Consider the following 25,610-nt stretch of genomic DNA (forward strand, 5'->3'; position numbering starts at 1 on the left):
GGACCAACAAGCAACCTCATGATAAACAGAGAAAATACTGAAGTTGTCAAGGATTTCATTTTACTGTACTTGGATCCACAATCAAAGCCCATGGGAGCAGCAGTCAAGAAATCAAACAACATATTGCATTAGGCAAATCTACTGCAAAAGATCTCTCTAAGGTGTTAAAAAGCAAAGATGTCACTTTGAAGACTAAGGTGCGCCTGACCCAAGCCATGGTATTTTCAATCACCTCATTTTTTTTCATATGCATGTGAAAGTTGGACAATTAATAAGGAAGACTGAAAAAGAATTAATTGCCTTTGAATTATGGTACTGGTGAAGAATACTGAATATACCATGGACTGCCAGAGAATGAACAAATCTGTTTTGGAAGAAGTACAGCCAGAACGCTCCTTACAAGCAAGGATGGCAATACTTTACCTCATGGACTTTGGACATGTTATCAGGAGAGACCAATCCCTGGAGAAGGATTATTATGCTTGGTAATGTAGAGGGTTAGCAAAAAAGAAGACGACCCTCAATGAGATGGGCTGACACAGCGCCTGCAACAATGAACTCAAATATAGCAACAACTGTGAGAATGGTGCAGGACCAGGCAGTGTTTTGTTTTGCTGCGCACAGAGTCACTATGAGTCAGAACTGACTCGACAGCACCTAACAACAATTGTAGATGCAAAATAAATCGAAAAACTGTACTATGTGAAACAGTAAAAGAGACACTCAATGGAGGTTTTATAAGGTTCTCATCTTGGCTTAATGTATTAGTTGCCTAGGATTGCCACAGCAAAGTACCACAAACTGAATGGCTTAAAAACAACAGAAATTTACTCTCTCAGTTCTGGAGGCTAGAGGAGACCACATATGTACAGGCATTCCTTGGCCTGTGGCAGCATAACTGTAATTTCTGCCTCAGTTTTCGCATGGCCGTCTTCCATGGCCGTCTTCCTTCTGTGTCTGTCTTCATGTGGCATTATCTTTCTCTTAAAGGATAAGAGTCACATTGGATTAGGGTTCATCCTACTCCAGTATGATCTCATGTTAACTAATTACATCTGCAACAACCCTATTTCCAAGTAAGATCACATGCTGAGGTTCCAAGGGTTAGGACTTCAACAAATCTTTTTGGGGGACACAAATAAGCCCATAGCAGCCTATCTTAATGTTCTCATTTTTTTGTGTAGTTAGTGGTCCTTTATGTCAAGAATCACAGGGATAGGGAAGATAAACAGTTAAATGTGCTCTCATACAAACGTTAAAGACTCTAAATGCCAAAGTGGACAAACCCCAGTATTATCTATTAGGAATGGAAAGAATAGCTATATAAATGTGCTACCAATAATCTTCAGGGTGTAAATCCTGCCAATATTTACACAATTTGTCTCTAATGGATTCAGTCCTTACTCCTCCTTGATTCGACCTTTCTATTCCCCTCCTCTACCAAGGTCACCAAATGCATTTTTTTTTTTTTAAGTTATCTAGGCAGTCCAGAAAGAAGAGCAGCTAAAGTCAATTACAATTCACCCTATTCATTTTTCTAAAACCTCACTACAAAGCAATATAAAGGAGTGGTGATAAGAGGCTGAAAATTAAGGTAGGTTTTGAGGTACTTTAAAGAGTAGTAAAGAAAAGAAGCTAAATACAATTCCACACATCAGTGTAATAAAGTATTTACAAACATCTGAATGGAATCACCAGGTCTCAAGTATAATCCAATAATAAGGAAACAGCCAAATCATATGGTTGGTTCTTGCTTAACAAAAGGGAATTTTAGAAATGTGATAAAATAACTGACTAGTTAAAAATAGAACCATCTGAAATATTTTCCTTGATTGACGCCATCTCTCTCTCTCCCCAACTTCCTGAATGGCCCAAGAAAGTAACTTTACCGTCATGTCCTGCTCTTTAACTCTGCAAAGTATTTACTTCAGGAATGTTGGTACTAATGCAGACTTTAGAATCTTAGAACAAGAAGGAGTCTCAGAAAGTCTGACGACAATCCATTGGGGTATTCTCAAATTCTTTCAGGTCATATATGTGTACCCTCTTCTCAAGAATATTAAGGAGACTCATGGACCTAGAAAATGCCCAGCCCTAGTAGGTGCTTAAGGAGCCCTGCTGGCACAATGGTAAATTGCTTGGCTGCTAACCAAAAGGTTGGTGGTTCAAACCCACCAGTCACTCCTCAGGAGAAAGATGTGGCAGTCTGCTTCCGTAAGAATTACAGCCTAGGAAACCCTGTTGGGCAGTTCTACTCTGTCCTATAAAATCATTATGAGTCAGAATCGACTCGACATCCAGGGGTTTGGTTGTGGGAGTAGGTGCTTAATAAATACACATGGAAAGAATGGAATTGATTGAATTAAATGAAATAGAATTGGATTGCAGGAAAAAAAAAAAAAAAAAAAGGTCCAACAAAGGCTCAAGAAATGCAGAGTAGATTTGAAGGGTTATTTCCATCTCTTACCTAGCAATATAATCCCTCATCATAATCACTTTAAAAATGTCATTTTAAATGGACAGAGGTTGCTTGTGTTTTACATTTACCTTTAAGAATGTATAATTACTAGATTTTTTTTTTTTTTGGCAGTGTTGTCAGTTCTGTGTTGGTTTAGTTTGAGCTATGCATCATAAAATTTAAATTATAGGATGGTAAGAAAGGAATTGGTTACATCGTCTTCACATTAAAGAGCTTGGCACAGATCCTTGCATACACTGGATGCTCGGTCATGTAATACAAACTTGTATCAGAAGCCCAGCTCTGGTCACTAACTGGCTATGAAATTTTAGCTTGCAGTGCTGAGACTGTCTTGTAAAGACCTAGGAAATAAACATTCAGTTGTTAGAGGGATCAGTCCCAGAGTCTCAAATGCTGACTCCTATTTGAGGTTTTGTTTTTCCTTGAAATCCATCGATAAATCTATCCTACTAGGCGAGGAAAAAACTTTCTAATCTTTGGCTTCCTCACATATAAACACCTGTCCTATCTCAGAAGGTTGTTTCCATGATCAAATAAGAAAGTACAATAAAGTGCTTTATAAAGAACAAAGTGTAACCTCAACCATTGGAAACATCACTATTTTTCCAATCAGAAATGAGCCAGCCTAATGGAGTGAATGAAACTGGATAGATGAAAATTCTTGGACTTAAAATCTGGATTCCATCACTTAATAGCCATATGATCCTAAGCCAATTATCCCCAGTAAAATGGGGATAATGACATCTACCTTACATTGTTAGTGGGAGAATTACGGATAATGTATGTAAGGCTGAACCCCATACCTGGTATGTTGTGCTAAACACTCAATATTTCTTATTAATGCCATAGTTTAACAGAAATTTCTCATGTGCTCATGCTGTACGTAAGTTCTACACAGCCACCATAAATGGCAAAGACCAGCACAGAACATGTGGCTTCCAACAGAATTTTTTTTGTTTCAGCATATTAATCAAAAAATATATTTATCATATTGGACACAGTCATACGTAGAATTTACAGTATTAGTCAAAAAGATTTTAAAATAACTTAAAATGTGGTCAGTCAATAAATGAAATAGAGATCCTGGCACGCAAGTAACTGGAAATCATTTATTATACTTTTGCTAGGCCAAAATGTCATGATTTAGAATGTGATATACTTAGGAATACGAAACTGCTTGTCAGTATAAGAACTAATAACCTACACTTAACAGTCAAAGTACCACTTGTGTTAAGTAATTTAAGATAGAAACTAAATTCATCTTTTGATAGGCACACGAATGCTATGGCTAACGATTTCTGCATGTGCTAGCCAATTATTGTTCCATTTACACAACAGTCAAAGCATATATATATACACACACACACACACACACACGGAGTAAAACCTGCGAAAGTTGGAACTTGTGTAAGGCGGAAACCAGTGAGAGAAGGAAAACTCAAATATTTTCCACTGAAAAGAGTGATTAGAAAAGTGGTAACACTATACCCTGTCAAAGGCAGAAAACTTGTAAGACCAAGAAAAAAAAAGGCATTTCTGTAGAGTTTCAGTTCTCACAGGTTTCACTGTATTTCCAGAATTTGTAATAAACCACTTGTAATTGATAAAACAGTACAAGTTAAGAATCTTCAAATTATTTACCAGCATTTACATGAGCACAATTTTAAAAACTGTATTTTGTTTGTTCTCCCACGGAATCCTTGAACTTTGCTTTGTTTTTTTTCAAAAAACAATTCTTTCCCCCAAAGAAAAATCACACACCAAATATAAAACTTAAAACTCAGAAATAACTGAATAAAATGAAACAAAGAAACATATTTTAGTATTCCTGGTTTTATCCAATTGGTTCTGAGATTACAAATGGGTATGACAAAGCACTAATGACTCAATGTCCAAAAATACTGACCTATTCAGAATAACTCAGTTAAAGAATACTTAGTGGGGCTATGATACTGACCCCAATTTCCATCCCCACCCTTCTTAACTCTATTTCCTTAAAAATAGGTCTCTCTCTGTTTTCTCCTGGAAGACCATAATTCCCACCTGCTCAACTCTAAAAAACTTCACAAGCAGGAGGAATGACCGGTGCTCCTTAGCCAAAACCCATTTTTCCGCATGTACATAATCTCTCTTCTTTAGGCTCTCCTAGGTTCTCTTCTTTCCTGATAATCAAATAATTATTTTGCACTTTACCACATTCCAATCCTTTTAATTTATTCCATTTTCTCTTTCCAGGGCTGGCTATCGCCCTAGAGTTTCTGAAGTTGCCTGACAACTTGTTTATTAAAATGGTCCAGCTTTTTATTCCCTGTCTGTTCAAAACAATGCAATTCAACAATTTCCGTGACCCAGCTGACAATCCCTGTTCCACGTTGAAGCAGAGTATAGTGGTCAGCTGTGAGGTGCTTCTGGTATCCACTTGAGCCCAATCTTTGTCTTAACTATGGTCAATATGCTCTTAAGAACAGAGAGACCCAAATGAAATTCATAATGAAGGCAAGTGACTAACCGGAGAATGGTGACTAAGATGTTTTCATAATGCAGTGATTGACAAGAAAGTTACTTTGAAAAATATGATCTATTTTCATGTACACTACCAACTATATTATCTTATAACTTGCAGTCCCAAAAATTTTAAGAGCAAAAATTTCACGAGAAAGAAGCTTTTCAGTTTTGCACATAAAACGTGTCTTAATACTTTTAAAATTAATGACTGTCTAAATAAATATATTTACTTACATTTTTGAATAGTTGCTCAGCAAGTTCTCTGACATGCTTTATCATCTTCAATGGGTTATTTTCTTCTACTTTAATTCGCTCTACTTCAAAGGCTACCAACTTGGAAAAAGAATCAAATGGCAAAATATCAACTCCAAAATATGCTGAATTAGAAAAATGTGTGATAATTTCATACAATTTGTAAGCCAAAAAATATCCAAGACATATACTATTATTAAAACAAAATACTTTATATTTTTACTGGGTGCTACTTCTCTTCTGGGGTTGCAGGGTCAATTGAGTCCTTCGATGGTCTGATGGTCTCTCCCCTGATGATTTATGGCCCTATTTCTTCTTGGGAAGTCATTTCTGGAATTCAGAGGGGCCTTTTCATCACCCAGTCTCACTCAGAGAATTCTCTCACTCAGAGAATTTCAGAAAGTCTCCCAATATTTCCCTAACTCACAAAATATGAGGCAAATGTGCACTATAATGAGCAAGTCAGGTTGCTGAGATTCTCATCCTAGTCTACAGACAATGTGATCTGGGACAAGGAACCTAAATTCCTGGGTTTCAGTTTCCTTGTCTCAAAAATAAGATGGAAGAACAAGATGACCTCTAGGCTTCTTCCAGTTCTCAGATTCTATAAATTTTAGTCCATTTCCCTATTAATGAATTTACTGGGAGAACTATGTGAGTATGTGTATGAAAACTTGGGGTGGGTAAAAGAGTGTTAACAGGAAACAAAATTGGGGAGGAAATTGATGGATGATTAAAAAAAAGTATAATAAGAGATTCTTTTAGGAGCTAATAGGTTCACTGGAGCATGTTTAAAACAAAAACCCATTGTCTTCAAGTAGATTCCAATTCATAAGGATTCTACGGAACAGTGTAAAACTGCCTCATAGGGTTTCCAAGGCTGTAATCTTTATGGGAGCAGACTGCCACATCTTTATCCCACTGCGTGGCTGGTGGTTTCAAGCTGCCAACCTTTTGGTTAGCAGCCAAGCTTTTTAACCACCATACCACCAGGACTCCTAGAGCATATAGTCATATAAAATTAGGACTTGCCCTATTCTAGGCCAGCATTCAGAAAGACTGTCAAACAAAGGCAAACAATTCTTTTCTTCTAGCATGTCTATTTGATGGGAGTATGGGGATAAAGCAACACACAATTGCCTCTCAAAGCTCCATTAGCCTCCCTACCCCTCAGTGTGGTAGGCTGCCTTTGTCTAAGTGAAAATGAGGATGCCTTTCCAAGGAGCAAATGTAATTTTCCTACAAAAGTACATTCCTATATAAACCAATTAAATGGCTACAGAGGATAGAAGGAGAAATTACTTAGGCCTGGTGCCTCTTTCCTCTTAGACCCTTGCCTGATGTATACATACAAACGACTCTCTCTCAAGTAACAACATCAATAAGCCAAAACCAAACCCACTGCTGTCAAGTCAATTCTGACTCATAGCGACCCTGTAGTACAGAGCATAACTGCCCATCGGGTTCCCAAGGCTGTAACCTTTACAGAAGCAGGCTGCCACATCTTTCTCCCATGGAGCAGCTGGTGGGTTCGAACTGCTGACTTTTTGGTTACCAACTGAGTGCTTTTAACCACTGTACCACAAGATCAATAAACAACACAACAAAAAAATCAATAAGACACCAAAAATCACCACTAAAGGAGAAACAAAGAAACTAGATGGACAATAAGGGGAGGCCCAATAGGAATCTTGGATAGACTTTTTGCCTTATCATTGTTTCCAATCTAGATGATACACATGTATAAAATATACAATAAAAAACAAGTTACCATATAGAGACATAAAATAAATCTTAAGGCAGACTAGTGGCTCTCACACTCATCTACTCTGAGAAAATTTGGAGGAGGTTGTGAAATAAGAGCAGAGCATGAAGAATAGAAGGTCATGGTTAGGCTGAGAGGTAAAGGGAGGGCACCAGGCAGGGGGAAGGACCTACGAAAATAATCAGAGGCTGAGGCAAGCAAGTTTTCCAGAAGTAATCAATCTGACTTTTTAGTTGTGATGAAGCTGCCAGAGGGAGTTACTTAGGGAACTTGGGATAGAAAGAGATTACACAAACCAATTCTGAACTGAATTGGTTACTATTCAGGAATTCTAACTTAGCCTCATAAGACATTATACACTGAGTACTTAGTTTAGGATCTAAAGCTGATATATATGCTAGTATTAGATAATCAATGATTAATAAATGATTATTGATTAGAAGGAACTGCCTGTCTAAGGACAATCTCTTCTAAATCACATTATAATTAACTAAAGCATTTGGTGCAGATCTCCATACTAATAACTAAAACATGTGCTGTTTATTTAATTCTTACTTGTGAATCATGAACTATCTCTACAGAGCATAAATGATCCTTCTCCGCTAAACCAAGGATCTTTAAGACCTTGATTCCTATCTTCTTTATACTAAATAAAACCACCCAGCATCAAACTATGACTACTATCCTCCACTATCTTGTTGGCTAGGGCTGTTTTTCTTTTTTAGACTTCAAGTAACTTTTAGATTTGTTAGTTCCAGTATACGCAGTGCTCTTTCAGAAATTGTAATGGAAATAATATTCATTGTTTTATCCACCAGAATGGGCTGCTGTGAACAGAGTTAAATGAAGATGCTTTAGAAAAAAGAGAAAGCACAACAAATGCAAAAGAGCATCTTTACTTTGAGTCACATCTGTCCTATTTCTTCCTTTATGTGGCCAGTTCTTAAAGACAGAGACTAAATCTGTCATCCACATATTTAATATCTCCCCCAAAAAAAAAAAAAAAAAAAAAAATTTTTTTTTTTTTTTTTTTTTTTAAGAGAGCTAAACTCACAGTGACCCTATAAGACAGAGTAGAACGGCCCCGTAGAGCTTCCAAGGAGCAGCTAGTAGATTCAAACTGCCGATCTTTCGGTTAGCAGCAAAGCTGTTAACCACTGACTGCACCACCAGGTCTCCAGGGTTTCTATGAGGTGGAATCGACTCAACTGCAATGGGTTTTTTTTAAGTAAGCTAAAAGGAGCCCTAGTGGTGCAGTGGTTAAAGTGTTCACCTGCAAAAGTTCGACAGTTTGAAGCCATCAGTCACTCCATGGGAGAAAGATGTGGCAGTCTATTTCCATAAAGATTACAACCTCGGAAACACTATGGGGCAGTTCTACTCTGTACTATACGGTTGTTATGAGCCAGAATCAACTTGATGGCAATGGGTTTTCTTTGGTCTGGAAGGGAGTTAGATGAGTGTCGATTATTGATCAGGAAGAGTGCCACTAAGCTAACTATGACTCAGTAGCACTGACAGACTAAATCTAACTGCAGTTTGAAGTCACATATCTGTATATCGAAATTAGACCTTTCTCCCTATGTACTGATAATCACTGCATTATTGCCTTTAAAAATAAGAGTTCTATATATATAGAATAAAATCATGTAAAAATTCTTAAAGGATTTTAATAAATTGTTTAAAAATTCAGCTAAAGATTTTTATGTACTTCTGACACCCTGTAATTCTATTTCTTCCTAAACTGCATTATACTGAGATATGACACACATATAGAAGATAATATTTAGATTTTATACTCACTTTATAATATATTCATGATTTTGATTAAGTATTTTAAAATAATACTTCCCTACTTTTAACTACTGATCTATTTTTGCCTGTAAATAATGCACTGATTTTATAAGAACGATACCTCATCAAAGAGATCACAGGATCTATAAGGAGGACCTCTTTCTGAAACAAAACCTGCAAATGCCATTCCATTGAGTACTTTAGTGAGGAAATCATTCTCAACCAAACCACGCTGCCCCAAGAAAGCTGTCTGTAAAGACAGAAAAGGAAAATGAATAGATTAATTTATCATTTAGTAGTGAATAAGATGATCAAAACAAAAATATAAAACAAAGATTAAATCAAGTATAAATGCCTTCATGCATAAATATGCAGTTATGAAATGTATTTCCCTTGGAAAGGGGTTTTTGCTCTGACCTGAAATATTACACATTTTGGAAAGAATAAAAATAAATCTGTCCATAAGGCGGGGGAGAAATCAGAAATTAATACTCAACTTTAAAAGAAAATCAATTTAAGTTAACAAACTCTAAAGGAAAGTATTACGTCAGTTCTATAGTATTACTAACAATTCCCACGTAACCCCACCAAGCAGAGATCTTAAATAACCACATTTGATAAATTAAGGTCAAAATGCATGGCTAGAAAGAGACAATTATGTAGTTTTATTAAATTAGAGTCCACTTTTTGGACAGATACAATATAATACCATATCTTACCTTGTGAAAATGTATTACTGGTTCTGCATGAATTCTTATAAGTTGTAGGCATGACCTATATCCTTGGAAAAGCTGTGCAAATAATCTAAGGAAAACTGCTCGTACTTCTTTATCCTGAAAATATTAAGAAGAAATATGTTAGGTAATTTAATTTCTTAAAACACAAAAGAAATATCATCAAGTCATCAAGTTGGGAAGAACCTGAGCAATTATGTACTAAGTCTGTCTGTGCTTCCTAAATAAAAGTCTCATTTGTAGCAACCCTGAGTGGTGAGTATCTTGTCTATCCTATTGTTGGGCAGCCTAAAATCTATTAAATAATTCTTTATATTGAACCAAACAAAACTTGCCTCCAGTATTTGCAATTTTCATCTTAGGGGAAACAAAAGTCACAGAGTCTCCCCCTTTACTATGTTAAAAAGGGTATATTTCCCAAGTCCTATGATTTTTATATCCAAAAAAGAATTACAGTCATAAATATAAAAGGAAAAAGAAAGCCAAAGGATTGGATTTAAAAAGCTATAAAGTTCTTCTGAAGTTTATACACTTATAAAAACGTATTCTTACACTAATGTGTTATGAGAAAAATCTATTTTAATAATCCAGGTTTTAATATAATCTCGATTTTAGAACTGTAAGGAAACTTACAGATTTATTTAGTGAATATTTAATTGATGAGAAAATGAAGGTCAAGATGCTTAAGGAACCTGTCAAAGGAGTTCAGCTCTATGAGTCTCCTTACTGGCCATAAAGCTTACCTCTAAGAAATGCACTGGGCAGAATGAAAAAGGGACATTTTTAGTAACACATTCACCCTTTTATGGCTTGTACTCAGAACTGTTCTTATCCTCTTATTCCTCAAATTTGATCTATCTTGTTATCAATGTTCTTTGTTTCCATTTTTGTAAATGTCCCTTTTTCATTCTTGCTTGGCTCTTTTAAGTTGATACTTGGAACAGTTTTCTAGGCTATAACTTAGGTTCTGATTTTTTGTCCTATACTTCCTCAAATTTTCTCAGGGCAACAGTATTAGCCCTACTCCCCTCCTGGCCCATGCATAGCCCTGTGACTTCTCCCTGAGCAGGATACAAGGTTAGTGGTAATTCTCCTAATTTCTAATTCGGTACATTTTTTATGTTACTGCCCATCTAACTCTCACTTCACTCAGCTTCTCTAACAAGCTTACAAATATAGCTCTCTTAAAAAGCATGAAACTTAAATATTAAACTTCTTACCAGCATTTTTGAGTGGGATAAAGCTGTTCGTGCAGGGGGAAAAGCATGATCTGCTACTTCCAAATCTGGGTGTAAAATCTAAAGCAAAGAAGTTTCATTATGTAAAATATCTTAATATCCATAAAATTTATTCTTTAATCCACTTGTAGTATTAAGACGAAAAAGTATTCGTATGTGAATTGTCATATATCCTATCTATGAAATGCAATGCAGTTAGCTGAGGTAGCACTGTATGTACTAGGAAAGATATCCAAGATAAAATATTTAGTGAAAAAACATGTTCTAGGAAAATACACATAGCATGGTCTCATTTATTTGAAAAACAAAATCAACCCTACATCTGTATGTGTATGTGCATATATACAAAAATCTAAAATTCTGAAGGAATACATACTAAATTACAAAATAGTAGTTACTTCTGGGAAAGGAATGGGTTGGGGTGGAGCTATTTGTCTATATAGTTGAATTTTTTAAACAACCATTTGTTTTTATGTTTCTTAGTATAATTAAAAATTAGCTAATTAATTAACTAATTGAAATACTGGAAAGAAAAAGCATAAGCTTATGAATCTCACAGTCCAGAGAAGGAAAAAGTATACTACAAAGTGATTAAAAAAAAAAAAACCCAACCCGTTGCCTCAAGTCAATTACAATTCATAGAAACCATATAGGACAGAGTAGAACTGGAGTAGAACTGCCCCCTAGGATTTCCAAGGAATGGCTGGTAGATTCGAACTACTGATCTTTTGTTAGCAGCCGAGCTCTTAACCACTGTGCCACCAGGGCTCCAACAATGTGATAGGTGCTATAAATATACAAAAATGTGAAGTATAAAGTATGATGAATTCAACATAGGGAAAGCTAAGAAAAAGAAAGTAACATTTGAGTTAGGCTTTGAAGGAAAGTAGGTTGAGAAGCAAGAGTGAAAGAATGATACGTGCAGCAGTTAACACTGAGAAAAGGATGAAACTGTATTAATATGTAGCAAGTATCTGTCTTTGTAGAATCATTCTGATATAGACCAAAGACTGAAAACAAAACTTAAAAACAACACTAAAATATCAGCCAGAATTACAACCCAATCACTACTACAGTGTAATAATGTCTTGGTGCCTGTGAGATCATTCATGATTATTACACCGTTCCATGTACTGTGTTGCCATTTGATTACAATTATTTATTGTACTTGTATGTCAAATCTCCTATGCACACCATCAAATATAATCTCTTTTTGGTCCTAGTTTGACAATATACTATACTCTTATCTCTTATTTGTAGTACTACACTGTAGCACATAAATCGCTATTATGTTTGACCACTATAAAAAAATGCATACTCAGTTTTACCAGAAATGAATTTTCATTGATCAGCATTTGGTAGCACAGGTGTTACAGGTTAAGTTGTATCACTGTACAGCAGGACAGCTGCTAAAATCTTTAACTCTGTTAATTTTGGTATTTAATCCTTGAACAATTATTAATACCAATATTAAGTAATTATTATTACTTATTTATTAAGTATGTATTATTAATAACAATTATTAATACCAATATTAAGTAACCACATACTTAATAATATAATAGATTTCTAAAAATATTATACCTTTCTTCAATCACTCAAATATTATCTTCTCAGCTTTTGCTATATTCATATACCACCTGTGCAATTATTTAATGTTTTTCTTTAAACTGTCTTTAAATCAACTCACCTCGTATTTTCCTAGGTGATATCTGTGAGATCACAGGTTTTATATGCTATTTTAATACACAGTATTAAAAATACATAATTATTAAAAAAAAAAGTTGCCCACATACCACCCAAAATCATCTCCATGCTTTACTTTGGTAAAGAGTGCCCTAGTCATCTTATGGATAAAACATTCATTCTATAATAAAGACCAGGAAGCCAGGGTCTAGAGATGGGATGGGATTTGCTCAATAAACACCAAGTGGCAGGAGGAAGACTGGAATTCAGGTCTCCTGAGTCCTATACCAGCGTTATTTCCACTCTATCACACCTTGTATCCTGGTTACAAACTAACTACATTAGGAAAAGTCAGTCTTCTCTAAATGTTCCCACCCTATAAATACCACTGTAACAATATAAAGACTAATGTAAGTCTGAAAGTTTTCTGAGAATTATATCCCTCTGGGTAAACCAAAACCTCTGAATTTCTGTTTAAGGAAAACAGTTTAAGCAGGCCAGACTAGAATATTATTAAAGAATAGTATGAAGGTCTCAGTTCTAGTAATGGCTTGAAAAGGAATGCAGAATTTCTAAGGTTCAATTTTCTGATGATAGATAAATGGGCACGTAAAAGGTGGCAGTAAAATAAAAAGTTCCATTTTTAAAAGTCAACTAAGGTAAAATAACTACAAAACAAAATTAAATGTGTTTCATGAGAAAATTTCAGGTCACAAGACATTTAAAAACATTACTGCAGGTAATGCTAAATATTTCGTCAGGAAGTTACACCTCCTATAATGATTTTAAAACGTTGGCAAAACAGTATCACACTGCTTTGCAAGTAGCACATCTACCAAAGAGGAATGAGATGCTCTACTCTAACAAAAGATTAGCTCTAAGAGGGCATAGGAGCTGACTTCTAATGGGAAATGGGAGGAGAACCAGGGATTTTGAGGCAGAACCTTATCTTGTTTCTGCAAGTATGTTCCCAATATATAAAACCCAAAACCAAACCCAGTGCCGCTGGGTCAATTCCAACTCATAGCGACCCTACAGGACAGAGTAGAACTGCCTGATAGAGTTTCCAAGGAGCGCCTGGAGGATTCGAACTGCTGACCCTTTGGTTAGCAGCCGTAGCACTTAACCACTAGGCCACCAGGGTTTCCTCCCAATATGTAGTAGCTGGTATATAGCGTTACTAAATAAATATGCTGGGTGAAAGAATGAATATAGAACAAAATATTCAGTTAAGGTTCAAAGTATGTTCTTTACATTAAAAAAAAAAAACCCGTTGCCGCTGAGTCGATTTCAACTCATAGTAACCCTATAGGATAGAGTAGAACTGCCTCATAGGGTTTCCAAGGAATGCCTCGTAGATTTGAACTGCAAACGTTCTGATTAGCAGCCAAGCTAACCACTAGACCACCAGACTATCTAGTAAATAGAGAATACTACCCTAAATACTATATTCACCTATTCATGTTTCAAGAACATACACCTCTCATTTTTAAATAATTACACTGACAGTGATACTTAATTTCAATTACCTTACTTTAAGATTTAAATTATTAAAATAAAAAAGGTTGCCCACATACCACCCCAAATCATCTCCATGCTTCACTTTGGTAAACAAGTAGCCTAGTCATCTTATGGGTAAAACATTTATTCTATAATAAAAACCAGAAAACAGAGGCCTAAGAAAAAAACTGTTATTAAAAAAACATGTCATACCAAAGAAAGAGCTGCTTGGGTCTGATGTAGAAGTGGTTCTGGGAGGGAGGAGAGGTGAATACATTCAGGAATTTTAATAGTGCCTCCATCCAAATCTGCTATGATTACATCTAACTGAAATAGATTAAAAAAAAAAAAAATTATAATTAACAAGATATATTTGTTGTTAAACAAATTAATCTGGCCTTTGTTAATTCAAAAAGAGAACCATATATGGGAAAGACTGTTGGCTATCCATAGTAATAAAATTATTGCTGGGTTCATGGCTTCTGAAGTACCTATATTTCCCAGCATCCTTTGAAAGAAGTATGACCCTGTGATTAAGTTTCTGGCAATGGAATGTAAGAAGTGATGTGATGAGCACTTTCAGGCCTTCCAGACAGGAGGTATGTAAGGAAGGAAAGAGTATGTTCCCTTTCCCCCTGCTATAGGCTAAAACTATGAACTGTTAGCAGCACAGCCTTGAGCACTCAGATGATGACAATGCTGAAGGGATTCTGGATTGTGAATGACTTCACAGAGCAAAATGGTTTATGAACTGATGCACAAGTGTTCAACAAAATATTACTTTGTTTGAGCCATTGCATTTTGTATGCTTTATTACAGTAGTGTAGCCATATCCTAAATAGCATAATAATCATTACACAGGAATCCTGGAAGAGCAATTAGTATACATCAAAAAGGTACTTGCCTAGGTACTTAAGAAAAAGCTGATTTTTAGGATTTTACAAGTCTATTTAAAAATAAGTTACATAAAAATGTAATAGAGAAACTAGCCAAGATTATTAAAGTTGTTATATTGATAATATCATTATGATTCATCCTAATCTGTTCATTAAAAATTAAGAAACCTACTTTGGAAACACTTGGTTTGTCCTAACTTCAGTGACTGTTTATACTTAGTGGTAATAAAATTACCTACAAACCATATGAGTATGCTTTCAATCAGTACTAATTAGTTTTACTGAATATGCTTATTGATTTATATCTATTTTTATATGGTAATATCAAAGTTAAGTAGAAACTAGGTATCCACATATAAGGTTAGGAAGAATGATTAATATCTGAATCAGGGTCCTGTTTATAATTACAATGTTGAATAGTCTTTTTGTTGGTTTAAATGGCACCTCTCATTTGATTACAACTATAATTACTGGATATGTACCACAGAGCTTACCTCTTTGCTGGCATTTAAAACTGCAACAGAAGCAGAATTATAAATCTTAAGGCCACTGTGGGTCACAGATATCATGTAGCCCAATTTCTCAATAAAGAATTTTTCTTAAAATCCCTGAAAGCATCATGTAATTCCTTCTATTCTATTCACAGTGCTTGGGAGTTCACTCCTCGCAGAAGGAAACCCATTCCATCACTGGGAATCTAGTAGTTGGAAAATCTTATATTGAACAGAAATCTGTTTCTATCTAAATACCCACTGGGCTATTTCAGTCATTTAGAGTCTTTATGCTGTATGAGTTTTAGATTGTCCACATTTAGAAATTATCGATAATACTGTCACAGTTGTTAATACTGTATTTTTTAAATGAAAGATTAAATACTTGCCTTTAGCTATCAAATAGTATCATAAAATTACCTGAGAAAATTTCCCTAGGGCCTCATAAGATACAGTTTCTCACCTCTTGACAATCCTGGATGTCGTTCTCGAAGTGCTTTATTTTGTTACAGTCCCTCTTAAAGTACGAACTGAACACATTATTCCAAAACTGACTTGAGTGTAGAATATTAGCTCCCCTCTTTGGTATTTCTATTCATATGGCATTCAGAATACAAGAATTTGGTAGGGGTTCATAGAGGTTGTGTTCTATTAAAACCCCTCAGACTTTTGCAAATGCTTTTTCCTTTGTTAGTTACCAGTCATTAAGTATTAATATGGGCCTCATTTTAAAGTATGAATAAATTAAGCACTAATAACAAAAGTATAAAAAGAATACTAATTAATGGATTATTTTATCTTCTTTCTCATATATAAGATGAGGAATATAGAATGATACACTTGTATGTCAAGGGCGGGGCATTTTAAAATATAAATAAATTCATTTTTAAAATCACCCATACTTGCTATAAAGCAAAATTAATATAGGAAAACTTTTCAATGACACTTTTCTTCTAACCAGCTTTTTCTATTGGGAATGCAACAGACTTGAAAAGAGTAATTAATTGAAATGCTATAGGACTACAAGAAATATGGTAGAACTGTAGCCTCAATAACTGGCAATTTTAAAAGTGAATACTTACAAGTTCATGGACATCAGTTTTAAAGATAGAATGTACTCCAATAATGAAAGGCGTTGGGGAACTCAGAACCTCCAATAGCTGAGCCGGGAGAATGGGAATATAAGGATAACTGAAAATAATAAAAATATGTATCAAATATATTTGTTTTTCCAAAATATAAATGTATTTTTTTCTTTATGCTGTATGAGTTTTAAATTGTCCACATTTAGAAATTATTGATAATACTGTCACAGTCGTTAATATTGTATTTTTTAAAGGAAAGATTAAAAAAAAAAAAACTTCACATGAAAGATATGATCAGATATAACAAGATGTAAAGTAACTGGAACCCAGTCCAGTTTCTAATCCTTATCCTTCCTGGGCAAGCAAAGTTCCCTTAGGTATCCTAATCTTGTTTCAGAAATTTTTTTCTTACACAGAAATATGACATTAGACTATAACATTGACTCCCTGATGGGGCTCCCCTTCCCAATACTGGGCAATGATTTGTTTATATAAAACAATCATTTAATTCCATTTTCTATACCTGATTTTTTGCATTCAATAACAATAGCAAAGTAAAAAATTAAGGTTTAGAATGTTCTAACTTATCTAGTAGGTTAAGAAAAGCACATAGTTAAAAAAATTTTTTTTAAATAAATTCTGGACAGTCTAAGATAATGTTTCCCCCCCGCCCAGTTTGTCTGAACTTAAGTATCCTAAAACAAACAAAAAAAGTATCTTAGATTTTATAATTATCAAACTGAATAATCAGTATTTTGGAATATAATATTCCACTTAGAGCACTATCAGGCATCGCTGGTTTGTTTTGTTTTTTTACTTATTATGGCACATTTTTAACATAACCCTCCAAAAATAAATGGAAAGAGAAAAAGTATAATGAAGCCCCACATAGCCAGTCCAACTCTGATATTTAGCCATGCATGGCCACATATATATTGCCATCTTCTTTTGTTCTCTTCTTTACTGCATTATTTTGAAGCAAACTTCAGACATCATATTATTTACTATATACAAATACTTCAGTAGGTATCTAAAAAAAAGGAGACTCTTGTTTTTATTAGAACCGTAGTACCATTATTACACTTAAAAATAATAATCCCTTAATACCAAGTAATCAGTCAGCACTAACTTGCTAAGACTTTCATCACCAACTATATTCAAAGAATGAAATGTTATTGACAATCATAAATATTCTTTTCATTAAATTAATCAAAACTCAGTAATGGACAATGTGAAAAAGTCTCCAATTTTAGCCTAGATTTCTGTCAGAATCATCAATCTGGTTAGCGATGTAACTTTGTAAAATATGTCTATGTGGTTTAAAACCACTGTTTTATAACATTTTGACTGATGCCCAATAAGTAATGCATGATTTGAAAGTAAATAAAAGTACAAGTAAAAAGCCTCACCTATACTTAAGAGGAAACATTAAAGATTCCAGGGCTCTACACGCATCACTAAGTCTCTGGAAACTTGCAGAATGGAAAAGAACTTTATTTTCTGTGAGGACTGCACAAAAGAGGCTGAGGACATTTTGAATTCCTGAAAACACAAGAGCAAAGACTTATAAAAAACAATTTTATATGTGTTGTCAAAAAACAGGACATAGACTTGGAATGCTATGGAAAGAAAAAGCCAATATCTTTGGAATCTCTGAAAGAAAGTATTTAAACTGTAAATTCCATATAACCTATGAGTATTTGTTTTCCTAAACTTTCAGTTTTGTCTCTCTTTTTCGAATCAGTTTAACAGTCTCTGAACATACTGTTTGGAAATATACTACCTTCTTCATCTTCACAGTCTGTTCTTAAACTCCTGTTTCAGATGCTGGCATTGTTCTAGTACTTTTTATTCCTCTTAAAGTCTTTTTAAAAATCTATGTTAATATAAGCATACCAGCTTTGTTGTTGTTGTTGAAATTTGTCTGGCATGTATTTTTCCACATTTTAACTTTAACCTTTTTTTTTTTTTTTAAACTTCTTGTAAATAGCATAAAGTTGTTTTTTAACGCAGTCTGACAACCTTTATATTTTAACTATATTAGGTATTTAATCACCTTTTATTTATTGTATCTTATTTTGTGCTTCTTATTTGCTCTACCTCTTCTTTTTCTTTCCTTATGATTTGTATTTATCCCATCTCTTCTTTTATCCCCTCTCTTAATGTGGAATTTATAAGTTTTGTTGCTATTTTTTTTGTGTTAATTCTAGAAAATGCAACGTGCATACTTATTAAAGTTAAATAAGTATATTGTTTCTTCTTTTTTATTTCTGACTCAAAACATTTTATATCAATTCAACCTTAATCACATGCACCCATTAAATCAAGAGTCTCCATTAGTTTTCTCAAAGTAAAATACTTCCTATATATCCCCCCGGAAACCCTGGTGACATAGTGGTTAAGTGCTACAGCTGCTAACCAAAAGGTGAGCAGATGGAATCCACCAGGTGCTCCTTGGAAACTCTATGAGGGGCAGTTCTACTCTGCCCTATAGGGTCACTATGAGTCAGAGTTGACTCAACGGCCATGGCTTTGGTATTTTGGCTTTATATATCCCTTTACTGGTGCTTGTTTCATCAAGTGACACATGTAAATTTCTTCTCAGTCCATCCTTAATTGCTACCCCCTTTTTTTATTCCCTACCTACCCCACATGATATATCAGAACCTGTAGTTCAGGTTTTTAATCTTATTTGACCTGGAATAATGCAATAGTTTCATAACTGGTTTCCCTAATCCAGTCCTTATTCTTTTCCTATCTATCCTCCAGTTTGCAGAAGGATGGACATACAGCACAAATCTGGTTATACCGCTTTTATGCCTCAAATCCTTCAATATCTCCCCCATCCTTTGGACAGTGATGCCAAATGTATTCTGTTCTACAGAAGTGTAATAGCAAAAGAAACTTTACTTGTTTTATATATTAATATTTATATACTAATCTCTCGGAGCCTCAGTGGGTAAAATGAGGATAATATCAAAATCTACCTTGTAGTGCTGTTATTAATAAATGAGATAACGTATGGAGTGCTCAGCATAGTACCATGGTAAATAATCAATATATATTAGCTGATACTGTTTACTACTATTTAATCGTTGTGGTTGTTACTATTAATTTCCTTTAAAGTTAGGATTCTGATGTTAGCAATATTTGAAAACATCTGACCTACAAGATTAAGGCTGAGCTCCATATCAAAATTCCTCCATGATCTAACCCCATCTTTCTAACCCCTTTGCCATCACCTATTACTATGTGATCAATACTGAACTCATTGAGCCATCAGAACACTTCCTTCAGTTTCATATCTCTGCCTTTCCGCTCATGTTCTCTGCCTAATGTTCCCTTCATTAAAATGTGAGTTCCTCAAAGACTACACTGGGCTTTATTCGCTGCAGTATTCTTCCTGCCTAGCACAGTACCTAGTATACAGTAACCCCCTCAAGAAACAAAACAAAAACCCACTGCTGTTGAGTTGATTCCAACTCAAAGCAACCCTATAGGACAAAGTAGAACTGTTCCATAGGGTTTCCAAGGCTGTATTCTTTTCTATTTTTTTAAACTGTTAAAAAGCAAAGATATCACTTTGCGGGCTAAGGTGCACTTGACCCAAGCCACAGTCTTTTCAATTGCCTTATATGCATGTGAAAGCTGGACAATGAATAAGGAAGACCAAAGAAGAATTGATGTCTTTCAAGTACGGTATTGGTGAAGAATATTGAACATACCACGGACTGCCACAAGAACTAACAAATCTGTCTTGGAATAAGTACACCCAGAATGCTACTGAGAAATGAGGATGGTGAGACTTTGTCTCATGTATTTTGGACATGTTATCAGGAGGGACCAATCCCTGGAGAAGGACATCATGCTCGGTAGAGAGTCAACAAAAAAGAGTAAGACCCTCAATAAGATGGACTGACACAGTGGCTGCAACAATGGGCTAAACATAGCAATGACTACGAGGATGGTGCAGGACTGGGCAGTGTTTCATTCTGTCGTGCACATGGTCGTTGTGAGTTGGAACCCACTCTATGGCACCTAACAACAACAATTCTTCACAGAGGCAGGCTGCCACATTTTTCTCCCTCAGAGTAGCTGGTGGATTCGAACCACCAATGTTTAGGTTAGCAGCTGAGTATTTAACTGCTGCACCACCAGGGCTCCATTAGTATACATGAGGCATTCAAAAATGTTTCACTGAACAGATAAGTGCTCTATGGGACACGAGTCCCCATTAAAAAACTTTAAAACTTTCATTAAAAGATGTAGAATAAAATCTTTATACCCCACAGAGGGAAAGCGTAAAATACACAAATCATAAAAGATTAACAAAGTAAATTATTTTAAATTAAAAGTTTGTGTCAAAACATAACACAAAAAAGTGAAGACAAGTGTCAGACTAACAGAAAATACCTAAAAAGTATATAAATGGAATAAGTTCCCCAAATATGTTTTTTTAAAAAAACAAACTACAAAATCAATTAAAAAAAAAAACATTAGAGAATAATATGAACTTATAATGTACAGAAGAAACCAAAATGGGTTCCTCGAAAACATATGAAAAGATACTGCAAACTCTCTAGGAATCAGAAAAATTCACACCACTAACACAATGAGATAGCATTCCATACCCATCAGAATAGCCAAAATTTCAGTCTGACACAATTTTAAGTTTTGACAAGGATGGGGAGGAAAAGAAACGACCATACATACTGCTGTGGGGAATAAAGATGCATGTACTCTATGATATAGTCATTACAGTGATTTGAGTAATTCTGTGTACAGTTATTTACTCTAGGAACTCTCTCACATGTGCCCAAGAAGACAAGCAGAGGAAGGTACATTGTTGCAGTATTTGAAATAATGAAAAATAGTAGAAACATCTTAAATGTGAGAATGGATGAATAAATTATGGTAAAACCATACTACTATTTTACTTCCTCTGACTGAAATAGAAAATTAAAAAAAAAAAAAACAATGTATTCAAAATTCACAAAACTATGTAAGTACTAAAGAAATCTAAGTAAAACTTTGAAGTGATACGCACGTTTTGGTAAGTTCGTGGAATTTATATTTGTGAATTTATTACAGCTTAAAATGAATGAGCTAGAGCTAAGTATTTGTCAACATGAATAACTCTCCCGAATATACCACTGAGAAAAAGTTCATAATAGTTATAGTATGACAGCATTTATGTAATGTTTAAACCAAACAAAACAGTACTGTATATTGCTTAAAAACCCAATACCGTCCAGTCGATTCTGACTCATAGAGACCCTACAGGACAGAGTAGAATTGCTCCATAGGATTTCCAACAGTGGATTCAAACTGCTGAACTTGTGGTTGGCCAAGCTCTTAAGCACTAAGCCACCAGGGCCCCACATATAAATAGGGAGTCAACATATAAACATACATCTGGGACTGTCGTTAGTTGCCACCAAGTTGAGTTTTGACTCATATCGAACCCATGTGACAAAGGAGAACTGCCCCATTGGGTCTTCTATGCCTAGATCTTCAAGTCTTTCTTCTGCAAAGCCGCTGGGTGGGTTTGCACCTCAACCAAGTGATTAACTGTTGTACCATGAGAAGAGGAAAAAACAAAATGGCTTACTATGCATATTAAACATGATATATGGTTTATTACGTCTGGGACTAATAAACACCAAATTTGGGATATTGTTTATCTCTGCAAAGAGTAGGTATGTGCAGGGTGTTTGAACTATAGTTATGGTATATTTTTTAAGCTGGATCATGGTACATGGAATATTTTTTTTAACTTTTGTTTGGAAATAATTTAAAACTTACAGAAAAGTTGCAAGAACAGTATATAGGACTTCGCCAGCCAGCATTTGACATTCTGCAGTAAGCAATACCCTCCCTTCGCTGCTCTCATTTACTTTTTTTTTTTTTAATTCTTCCTTTGCTTATTTATTCATTGTCACTACAGACTCATGGATTTCTAATTTTTTTTCCAACAGTTTGTAAGTCATTACTACCCTTAATTTTCTGGTGCGAAACATATCCCAGATTTACGCAGTGGGGGCCCCTTTAAGCCAGTATTTGTGTCCTTCTAACACAAACCCATCTTTTTTTTTTTTTTAAGTTCCTTCTTACTTTATGATTTAACAAAATCATCTAGGCTCATATTGTACCCACCCTGCCCCAGCCCTAAAGTCAGCCATTTCTCTAAGGTGTCTTGTTTCTTTTTGGAAAATAATGGTATGAGACCAAGATTCTGGGTGTTAGGGTATATACTAGATCATTGCTACTGGGGTATGTGATTCTAGGCTATTTCTCCAGATCAAGAATGGAAATAGATGCATGTATATACACAAATATGTGGTACACATACATACACACAGTGAACATATATACACACAAACATACAGACACATAAATTCATTCATATTTGAGAAATCCTGAGTTCACACCATTACTTTCAATACCAATTTACCCCCATAGGATTCCCCCTCCTCCCACCCCCATTTCATATTTTATGTTTGTGATGGTTAGGGTTGTGTGTCAACTTGGCTGGGCCATGATTCTCAGTGGTTTGGCAGTTATGTAATGGTGTGGTTATGTAACGACTATAAAACTGAAGTTATATAGTCAAACACTGTGTTTGTAAGTTACTTTGATTAGTTTTTTTCCCTTCAATGTGGTTATGTTATTCATTTGAAATACAGCAGCATTTGTTTCCACTTGCTTTTAGTTTTAAGATTTTCTTTCTTCCCATTCTTATTGACCTAATTTTTCTGAATATGTAAGAGATTAACATACTTCCAGAAGTCATGATTCAAGATGGTATACTTAGAGAAGTGTCACTCCATTCCTGAATGAACACTATTACAGCAATGTTAATTTCCTGGTTTTTATAATGTACTATGATTATATAAAACAGTATCATCTGGGAAGCCGAATAATACCTACAAGTGGCCTCTCTACTAACTTTGCAACTTCTTATGAATCTTAAGCTACTTAAAATAAAAATATTTATATTAAAAAAAAAGCCTGTGGCTGTATTAGTTTCCTCGGCTGCAGTAACAAATGACCATAAACTTCCAGACTTAAATCAACATAAATTTATTATCTTATAGTTCCGGAAATCAGAAGCCTAAAATGGGTCTCATTAAGCTAAAATCAACGTGTCAGAGAGCTGTACTCCTTGCTGGAGGCTCTAGGGGAAAAACCATTCTCTTGCCATTTCCAGCTTTTAGCAACTGCTAGCATTCCTTGGCTTGTGCCCCCATCCATCTTCAAAGCCGGCAATGACCACTCAAGTCTTTCTCACACAGTATCACTCTGACTCTTTTGCTTCCCTCTTCCATCTTTCAAGGACCCTTGTAATTACACTGGGTCCACTCAGGGTAGGAGCTTCCTAAAGGAACTGAGTTCAATTTTGAATGATGGGCAGAAGTTGGTTAAGGAGACAAGAAGACCAAAGCATTCAAAGATGATAGAAGACCACACACAAAGAAAGTAGAGGACAGATGGAGCAAGAAGCAATACATCTACAAGTAGCTCTGCCAAGAGCCAGATCATGAAGAATTTGTATGCCAAGAGGAGGAGTCCAACCTTTTTTTCCTGAAGACTCGGAAAAGAACTTACCCTTCTCTGCTCCTGTCTGAATCCTCTGCCCTACTCCACAAAAAAGATAACCCATTCACAAATAGTCCATCACAGTCAGCATCATTTAGTGTCAAAGAAATTGTGAAGAAAAGGGCATGCAGTTGTGAGGGACACTCCCCTACCAAACTCAGTAAAAGGAATCAATTCATGATATCAAAGGGGAACACATTACACTCTTCTTACTAAGGCAGGATATATGTCTCATATTTTAGAAATGAGTTAGAGAAATTATTCTAGTGCTTAAGGAGTAAGATTTTCATTATCCAATTATACAGAATAATACAGAACAATTTGCCTGTATCTAACTAAGGTGTAACTTGAATTTTGTATTCTTAAATATTACGTGCTTTCTTAAGTTTAGATAATTAACAATCTTAAGTATTTTAAGAAATTTAAATTATAAGTTTATTCCTAACTAGCAATGTTTGCTGCTGTGTTCACAGCCACGTACTTATTTAGAAATTCCATTTCTTTCAAGTAAAAGTCATAATCCGTTTTCAGCATAACCCTGAATTGTTTTCTAGGCTTCTGCAGCCCAATATTTGTCCAATGCTGTACAACCGCAGTAGAGGAGACAATATAAAAACAAACAGTCCAGTGATAATTACTACTGATTTCATTACAATAGTACATACACATCCTGTTGATTATTCAAATAGTAAAACATTCTGAAAAATTACTTCCTGATCTTAACTTTTCTTGAGGGGTTAAAGTTCTAAAATTTATAATACCAAATATCAACATATTTTTTTTCCTGTTTTGAAAAGAAAACCTTTCTCTGGGGTCCTCCCCTTCTCTGAGTAATAATGATATGTTGCACAAATAGAACACTGCCTCAGCTTTCCAGTGTATACAGTGAGGAATTGAACACCATGCTTTCAAGACAGGATATATTTCAGAAAAGCTTTGTAATCCAATACAGTTCTTTCTGGTCATCAGTCAACAACAGAGAAAACAATATAGTCCTGGTCATGGCTTAATATGAGCCATAAAAAGGGAGATTTCTCATTCTTTCAACCTATATTTATTGAGTATCTACTATGCTTCTGGCACTGGGAATACAGCAATAAGCAAAAACAAGACCCCCACCTTCACAGATTAACTGTAGTTTTTGTAACTATCACTTAGAAGTAGTATTAGTATTTGTTACAAATTTAGCATATTATTTCCAAATAGGTTAGCTATAACAAAGCTTCTAAGTAAAAAAAAAATAAGAATATGGCTGAACTGTGCAACTGAAAAGGATATAGTTTTGAGGTTAGGAACATAGGCTTATCCCCTTGAATAAAGTACATTTTATGCATTAATTAGTAGGGATTAGCAATTTGGGAACTTAACACACTGACCACAAAGCATTCAATCTAAAACTGTATATCCCGAATAGCAACCATAAAAGGACAACTCAACCAAAACTTAGTATAAAAAGGTACAACACATTTTCTTTCTTCTTTAACACTGTAACTGGTTTGTGGGTCTAGGGTAATCACTTCAGATTATTCCAAGCCTAAATCGTCCAGATTCCTCATCTGTGCCTATTCTGATCTATCAGTTTCTTA

General features: G+C 35.0%; 1 protein-coding gene across 7 annotated transcripts in view; it reads right to left on the reverse strand.

The window, feature by feature from the left end:
* Positions 1 to 25,610, reverse strand: part of SBF2 (SET binding factor 2) — a 519,656-nt gene that overhangs the window by 228,865 nt on the left and 265,181 nt on the right. For all 7 annotated transcript variants that reach the window (XM_049890356.1, XM_049890355.1, XM_049890357.1 and 4 more), the window contains 7 exons: positions 17,835 to 17,967; positions 16,423 to 16,531; positions 14,167 to 14,280; positions 10,750 to 10,827; positions 9,515 to 9,628; positions 8,917 to 9,045; positions 5,219 to 5,317 (listed from right to left, as the gene is read on the reverse strand). In XM_049890356.1, coding sequence (XP_049746313.1) covers positions 5,219 to 5,317; positions 8,917 to 9,045; positions 9,515 to 9,628; positions 10,750 to 10,827; positions 14,167 to 14,280; positions 16,423 to 16,531; positions 17,835 to 17,967 — 776 coding nt within the window. The remainder of the gene's footprint in view (positions 1 to 5,218; positions 5,318 to 8,916; positions 9,046 to 9,514; positions 9,629 to 10,749; positions 10,828 to 14,166; positions 14,281 to 16,422; positions 16,532 to 17,834; positions 17,968 to 25,610) is intronic.

The sequence above is a fragment of the Elephas maximus genome, chromosome 7, assembly GCF_024166365.1.
Source record: "Elephas maximus indicus isolate mEleMax1 chromosome 7, mEleMax1 primary haplotype, whole genome shotgun sequence".
Lineage (NCBI taxonomy): Eukaryota > Metazoa > Chordata > Mammalia > Proboscidea > Elephantidae > Elephas > Elephas maximus.